At 51.4% G+C, this 7,648-nt stretch overlaps 1 protein-coding gene across 1 annotated transcript in view; it reads left to right on the forward strand.

Moving 5' to 3' along the window:
- The window catches only part of LOC102828965 (angiotensin-converting enzyme-like), a 12,960-nt gene that overhangs the window by 1,410 nt on the left and 3,902 nt on the right, over positions 1 to 7,648 (forward strand). Inside the window, exons 2-12 of the mRNA XM_006833725.1 lie at positions 588 to 724; positions 1,111 to 1,269; positions 1,491 to 1,578; positions 1,741 to 1,884; positions 2,591 to 2,794; positions 2,922 to 3,019; positions 3,110 to 3,282; positions 3,557 to 3,780; positions 3,917 to 4,061; positions 4,591 to 4,689; positions 5,195 to 5,317. Of these exons, the coding sequence (XP_006833788.1) occupies positions 588 to 724; positions 1,111 to 1,269; positions 1,491 to 1,578; positions 1,741 to 1,884; positions 2,591 to 2,794; positions 2,922 to 3,019; positions 3,110 to 3,282; positions 3,557 to 3,780; positions 3,917 to 4,061; positions 4,591 to 4,689; positions 5,195 to 5,317 (1,594 nt within the window). The remainder of the gene's footprint in view (positions 1 to 587; positions 725 to 1,110; positions 1,270 to 1,490; positions 1,579 to 1,740; positions 1,885 to 2,590; positions 2,795 to 2,921; positions 3,020 to 3,109; positions 3,283 to 3,556; positions 3,781 to 3,916; positions 4,062 to 4,590; positions 4,690 to 5,194; positions 5,318 to 7,648) is intronic.

Below are 7,648 nucleotides of genomic sequence, written 5' to 3' on the forward strand. Positions count from 1 at the left end.
TCCATCCATCCATCCATCCATCCATCCATCCATCCATCCATCCATCCAACCAGCTCAGCGATGATCCCAGCCTATTGAGAGAGTAGTCTTATCATTCTTTGGCCAACATCTAAGGATGAGTCTAGCCCACCCTGGGAGAAATGACCAAGTAGAGTGGAACAAGTTCTGACCTAAAAGGCAGGGCTGGTACTGGGGGTAAGCCAGGACATATGACTTGACCATTCTGAACCTCAGTCTCCCTGCCTATAAAATAGGGACAGCTGGACCAGGGAATGGGTGGGCCTTCCCAGTTCTAACATTCTATGGCTAACCCTTTGGCCCCTGATGTCACAATATGGAGTCAGATCCTGATTGGACAACAGGCACACCAAGCTCCGCTCTTCTCTTGGTCATGGGCAGAAGATGGATTAGCCCTGGACCTTTCCTACTTGTGCTCCTCTGTTATGGACAGCTCTTGTCATGGGCCAGGACTGAGGATGCTCACAGCCCAGGTGAGGCTAGGGCCTAAAGGAGCAGGGTACCAGACAAGGGGACTGGCCAGGTCAGATCCCTCCCAGAACAGCATTATGCCCATCTCCTTCCCACAGATATGTACTATAATGAGGATGAAGCAAAGGCATTCCTGAAGAATTATGAACAAACTGCCCAGGTTTTGTGGAACAAGTTCATAGAGGCCGCCTGGAACTATGTCACCAACATCACAAAGACAAATCAGGAAGAGATGGTGTGGTACCGCCTCCACCCTAGTCCCTCTTCTTTATCTTCTCAGTGGTCTCAGGGGAGGTGGGGGTCTATACATTCTGCGTCTATCAGGAGACAAAGGTGAGAGGGAAACCCCAAAGGACTTGCTGAAGCAGGCTACAAGCTCCAGGCCTCTTGGTGGCCCCTGAACTCTTCTGAGACAAGAATCTCTTGTTTCTATAACCTTGTTAACTTTCACCTTGCTTCTGAGACCCAAGTCCTTTCCCTTCTGTCTCCTTGCAGCTCTTCAATACTTCTAAGGCCTAAAGTGGGCTTGGAAGCAGATTGGTGGGTATGACCCTAGTGTTCAATATGGGGCCCTCATCTGCTCCAAGCCCTCATGACAAATGTGGTGACCTTTTTTCCCAGCTGCACAAGGACATGGAGAGGTCCAAGCACACCCTATACTTTGGCACCCGAGCCCGCCTGTTTAATTTCACCACGTTCCAGGACCTTGCCACAAAGCGCATGCTCAGAAAGGTGCAGGACATGGGCAAGGCGGCCCTGCCCGACGAAGAGCTCCGGGAGGTGATGGACGGAATCCCCAGACCTCCAGGCACACACATCCCTCCCCAGGGGTGGGTGGGGCAGGCCCAGTCTTGAGCAGGAGGGAGGCTTGGGGAGGGGAAGGTACAGAGCCAGAGCTTCCTCTGGGGGAGGAGGAAAGCAGAGGCCTAAGGAAGGCAGGGTTGGTGCTGGGGATGGACCCAAGGGAGTAGGCCTGCCCTGGGTGACATCTGCTTCCCCAGTACAACAAGCTCCTGGCCTACATGGAGACCACATACAGTATGGCTGAGGTGTGTCTGGATGAGGGACCCTGCCTTTACCTGGAACCTGGTGAGTGGCCTGGATTCTGCTCCTGCCCTTGCCCAACCACAGTCTCTTCTATAGGCATCCAGCCCTCCTTCTCCCCTCTCCCTTGTTAGGGTGGGGGTGCCTGAATGAGTGGAGGGTACAACAGGGAGCAGGAGTCCCACATGGTTTCTTTCCCAAGCACAGACCTTGAAGAAGTGATGGCCACCTCCCGGGACCAGAAAGAGCTGCTTTGGGCGTGGCAGGGTTGGAGGGATGCTGTGGGCCGCCCACTCCGCAACATCTTCGAGCGTTATGTGCAACTCAGCAACAAGGCAGCGATACTCAATGGTGAAGCCTGACCTGAAGACAGGACAGAACACAGGCCACAGAGCAACACCGGAAGGGGGCTAAGCTGAGGCGGGGTGGGGGGAAGGGGGGGGCAGCGCTGGTAATAGAACCCAGAGATGTCACCCATGAACCCTATACCTAGGCTAGACAAAACAATTTTTTCATTGTGTTGTTTGAAAACAGTGATGGAATACCTGTTAGGTGCTGGCACTGGGGAGGGTCTGAGGGTGAGACGATACGGGAGGGGTCTGCCCTTAGAGGGTGGACAGTCCAGTGGGGGTGACAGACACACTCCAAGTCAACACCCATATTTCTATAACACTGTTTGGGCTGGGTTCCAAGAAGGGGCTGCTGGGAGAGGGGATGAGAGACCTGGGAGAGGTGGAAAAGAGTCAGGCAAGCAAGAAGTAAAAGTGCACCCCAGGCAGACACTGCTAGGAAAGGGGGCCAGGGTTTGGGAGGAACTGCAGGAAGCCAGAGGGAGGAGGGTCCAGGGCTGAGTAAGTGCCGTGAGGAGGGAGAATTAAGGACTTTGCTGAGTGCTTTACCCTCCCGCATCAGATCCAACTTGGTCAATAGTAGCCTTGGGAGACGAAAATGCTGAGGGTCAAGGGGGTAAAGTAGTCTTCCAAGAAGGAAGCCAGACTAAACCAGAGCTGAAGACTGAGTGGGTGGGCCTGTTGTTGAGTCCCCTCTCCTACCCTAGGTTACACAGACATGGGGGCCTTGTGGCGCACAAAGTACGACTCTGAGAATGAGGCCAGCAGCCTGGAACACGACCTGGAGCGGCTCTTCAAGGAGCTTCAGCCACTCTACCTGAACCTGCACGCCTACGTGCGCCGCGCCCTACACCGCCACTACGGGCCGGAGAACATCAACCTGAGGGGGCCCATCCCTGCCCACCTCCTAGGTAAAGGCCAAGCAGGTGCATGGCATGGGCAGAGACTGGGGCAGGCTTCAAAGTAGACGCTTGATATCAATAAGGAGCAAGGACTCTCTGGCCACCTCTTAGTCCCTCCACTCTCTGTCTCCCCCAGGGGACATGTGGGCTCAGTCGTGGGTCAACATCTTAGACCTGGTCTTGCCCTTCCCGGGGAAACCCCTGGAGGACATTACGAAGACCATGAAAGCCCAGGTCAGTGCTGGGCCTCTCCAGCCCCCAACCTCCACCCCCTCTGTGCCCTGGGCCATCACTCATGGTCCCATGCACCCTCCTTTCCCACAGAACTGGAAGCCTCATAAAATGTTTGAAGAGGCTGACAAATTCTTCACCTCCCTGGGCTTACTGCCCACCCCTCCTGAGTTCTGGGCCAAGTCGATGCTGGAGAAGCCAGTTGACGGACGAGAGGTGGTATGCCACGCCTCTGCCTGGGACTTCTACAACAGCCGTGACTTCAGGTGTTCACTGCCCACTGATTGGCATGACCCTCAGCCAGTACCATGTTCCTACTCCATCTATCTACCTGTCCTACGGTGGGATGTGAGCAGGAACAGAGAAAAAGAGGTGGATGGAAGGGGCTGTGCAAGGGCTCAGTCAGTGTTTGGATTTGTACATCTGCAACCGTCAAAACCTTCTGTTCTCCAACCAGCCCCGTAGCAGAGTCTGAATGGAGAAATCTCCACTGTTGCCAGGGCATCCCCATGCTCCTTGACCCCTGCCCTTTAACCCTAGGATAAAGAAGTGCACCGAGGTGACCATAGAAGACCTGCTCTCCATCTTCCACCAGATGGGCCATATCCAGTACTTCATGCAGTACAGAAACCTCTCTGTGATCTTCCGCGCAGGCGCCAACCCAGCCTTTGACGAGGCCGTGGGGTCGGCGATCACCCTCTCAGCCTCCTCCCACGAGCACCTGCTCAACATAGGCCTACTTAGCTTCCAGTTCCAGGACTCAGGTGAGGAGCGCCAAAGGACAATAAGGAGGGCATCCTGGGACTGGAACTAGGATGGTGTGGGACCTGACTGCTCTAGGCAAGACAGAAGGGGCTGGGTACCCTGGGGTTGCCTCTGACTGCCACTGCCCATCCACAGAGGATGAGGTCAATTTCCTAATGGGCATCGCCCTGGAGAAGATCGCCTTCATCCCTTTTGGCTACCTGGTGGACCTGTACCGCTGGAAGATCTTTGACGGCACCATCCAAAAGGGTGTCTACAACCAGGAGTGGTGGAGACTCAGGTGAGGCCCTCTTCCTGATCCTCAGGCCCTTCCTGGGGCCTCGGCCTCATGCCTCCTACCTTCTCCTAGGGTAGACAGTGCTTTGAGATCTGATCCCAGGGAACTGCCCACTGTAACCACTATTAAACCATGGTCTCTCTGCATTTGACGATTCTGACTATTTCCTATGAGCGGGACCAGACACTTGTCCTTTCCTCACTGACTTTATCAGGCCCAGCCCTGATAGATGTGCTAGAACTTGGAGAGTCCCTGGGTGGTACGAATCATTAATGTGCTCAGTAGCTACCGGAAACGTTGGCAGTTTGAGTCCACGCAGAAGTGCCTTAGTGATCTTCTTCCATAAAATCAACCAGTGAGAATGTGAAGAGCGCCACTCGACTCTAGCATACATGGGGCCGCCATGAGTCCGAGTTGATTTGAAAGCGACTAGTTTAGGATTTGGAGGGTGTATGCAAGTGCTTGGAAATGGAAAAGACTCTGAGACGCATGCAAGGCAGCACAACCAAACTGCTTGTTTTCATTTCTACAGGTTACAGTACCAGGGCCTGTGTCCTCCCATTCCTCGGTCAGAAGAGGACTTTGATCCAGGGGCCAAGTACCACATTTCTGCCAGCATCCCCTACATAAGGTAAAGGTCTGGGCCCTGTCTGTAGAGCGAGCTCTGGGAACTGAGGGTGAGCGGGCCTAGGAGTAACAGCTAGGATTTCCAGGAAGGTTCTAGTTCTAAACATCCCCTACACTCCCACCTACTTCATTGTGTTGGCTTGCACACCCTTCTGGGATCCAGGCCTGGAATCCTTTGGTCTTTTACACTTTATCCTGTGGAGGGCAGGGCCAAGGGGCATGTCCACAGCATCTCTGCTCTACCCTAAAGAAGGGCAGGAATGAGAATACCAGCAGTTGAGATGACTATGATTCTGAAGGCTGGAGAAGAGAGTAAACCAGTCTGAGGCGGGGCCCAAGGAGCCACTGGGTGGCATAGGGAGGCCCTGTCCTCTGCCCAGGCTGTGTCTGCCAACCTGGGCCCACCACTATGTGGGCGTTGTATGTCAGAGCTACCCTTCCCCAGGTGGCTTCAGGCTTTCCAGCCCTGATTCCTACTCCCCAGCCTGCCCTCATGTTCTTCCACCCAGGTACTTCCTCAGCTTGGTACTCCAGTTCCAGTTCCATGAAGCCCTCTGCAAGGCCTCGGGCCACATAGGTCCACTGCACCGATGTAACATCTACAGCTCTAAGATGGCCGGAAAGCTCCTAGAGTGAGTGTCCTCCCCCTCATTTGTCCTCAGGATCCCTGCCCTCAGGCCCCTTCCACAGCTGCTACCCAGGGCACCCTGAGCAGAGAGCCTCACTGAACTTACATTCCAGTGGAAATTCTTCCTCATGTCAGATGGCATTTCCTCTTTTTTTTTTCTTAAATGTTTTATTGTGAATTATGTGATAGTTTACATGGGAGAATATTAGTTTTACATTCATTCTATCGTATATCATCTCATTGCCATGGTTACAATCCCCTCCATGCATCATCAACCAACCAAAGGGTATACCCTGCAATCCTTCCCCTGTACCCTCCAGGTCTTCAGCACACAGTTGCTCTCCCTCTCTGCATCTAAAGTCTCCAACTGCTCCATCACTCCACATCATCATCTCTGCCTCCATTTCAGGCATCACTGCTTCTCTGGGTAGGGTCCCGCTCTCTGCTCTTCTCCCTTGATGGTCCTAGGGACCTCCGCTCCTAGACTGAAAAGTGAATCACTCCCCTCCTTGCTATAAAACATCTACCTTTATATTTCCAATCCTCACAATCAGTCCTGATAACAATTATTCACTAGATGGCATTTCCTCTTGGGTAGCTCTTGTGAGTCTTTAGTGTCTCCTACTAACACACACACACACACAAATGCAAGTAAATCAAACTAGTACTGGCCTTCAAATGTAGACTCCTGACTGAACCCCCTTTTTCTTTCCTTGTAAGGTGTTTGCTTGTCCTCGTCTGTAGGTACATTCTCTTTTTCCCATTTTTCTTGAAAGCTTCCAGAACAGGTTTTCAGATTGATCCAGGTGACTTTCACACCAGCCTCTTACCAGACTTCTGGTCAGTTTGTGGCCACTTTGACCTCCAGTCTTTTTTCCTGTACTTGGTGGCTAGCCCTCCTTCCCATAACTGTCTCTGTGGAGTTGGTTTGGGTCCAGAGCAAAGTGGGAAAGGTCTGAACTTTACTACATAAGCTTGGCTGGTTGATAGGTGTTGCTTTTGCGGGGGAAGTGTTGGGCAGTGTTTGGTTTTGTTTTTATAATTTTACAAAAACCCAACCTCTGCCACTGAGTCAATTCTGATGCATAGGAACCCTGCATATGGTTTCCAAGGTTATAAATCGTTACAGGATCAGAAAGCTTCATGTTCTCCTGCAGAACTGCTGGTGGGTTTGAATTGCCTACTAGTCGAGTGCTTATCCAGAGCTCCTTACATGAATATTATTATCCACATTTTACAAATGATGAAACAGAAGTTGAGAGGTGACATGATGGTCACTCATGGAACAAGTGGTAAAGCCACAACTGACTCCAGGACACACTATCTACACCCTGTGATCTCCCGTCAGTCAAAAGAGGCAGGAACTGGGGAGATTAGACTCAGATCTACTGGTTCCAAGACCAGAACTCCTAACCCCAAAGAGCACACCCACTGATTTGCTCCATGACCCTTATTGATCAAGAGCATCTTGAACTCTGTTCTTGTTTCCCAAGAAACTTGACAATGCCACATCACTAGCAAATTAAATGGGCATATTTGCCATTCCATCATGCTTATCTTGTCCAGAACCACAGGCCAGTTGGGGAAGTAGGACTTCTTCTGAGCTTTGTGCTTCCAGGGAGGGAGGTCTGCTCCCCGCATGCCTGCTATCTCCCTTGTCTCTCTGCTTTTCCACCCTCTCACCCCACGGGGGCTTATCCTAGTCAGATGCCAGATTTGAGCTTTTCTGAATGCGTTGAACATAAGGGCACCTTGTTGCTCTCTGCTTTAGCATGGCTAGCTGATTTCATTTTACATATTCATGTTGTTATTGTTGTTATGTGCTGTGGAGTCGGTTCTGACTCATAGTGACCCTGCACAGGGTTTCCAAGGCTGTAAATCTTTACGGGAGCAAAACACCTCATCTTTCTCCTGCGGAATGGCTGGTAGTTTTGAACTGCCGACCTTGAAGTTAGCAGCCCGATTCGTGACCACTACACTGATAGAATGCCTTCGTATTCATGTAGGAAACATTTATTGGTACTTATATTTGTGCCCCTTCCAAAGAGAGGTGACCCAATGGAATACAGATATCATAGGACAATCTCTTTGATATCCCATGCAAGTAAAGTTTTACTAAAAGTAATACAGAAATGGCTGCAAGCATACATTGACAGAGAACTTCCAGAAGTTCAAGCCGGATTCAGAAGAGGCCGTGGAATGAGAGATATCATTGCTGATGTCCGATGGATCTTGGCTAAAAGCAGAGAATACCAGAAAGATATTTATCTGTGCTTTATTGATTACGCAAAGGTTTTCAATTATGTGGATCATGATAAGCTGTGGGCAACATTGC

The sequence above is a fragment of the Chrysochloris asiatica genome, unplaced genomic scaffold, assembly GCF_000296735.1.
Source record: "Chrysochloris asiatica unplaced genomic scaffold, ChrAsi1.0 scaffold00007, whole genome shotgun sequence".
NCBI lineage: Eukaryota > Metazoa > Chordata > Mammalia > Afrosoricida > Chrysochloridae > Chrysochloris > Chrysochloris asiatica.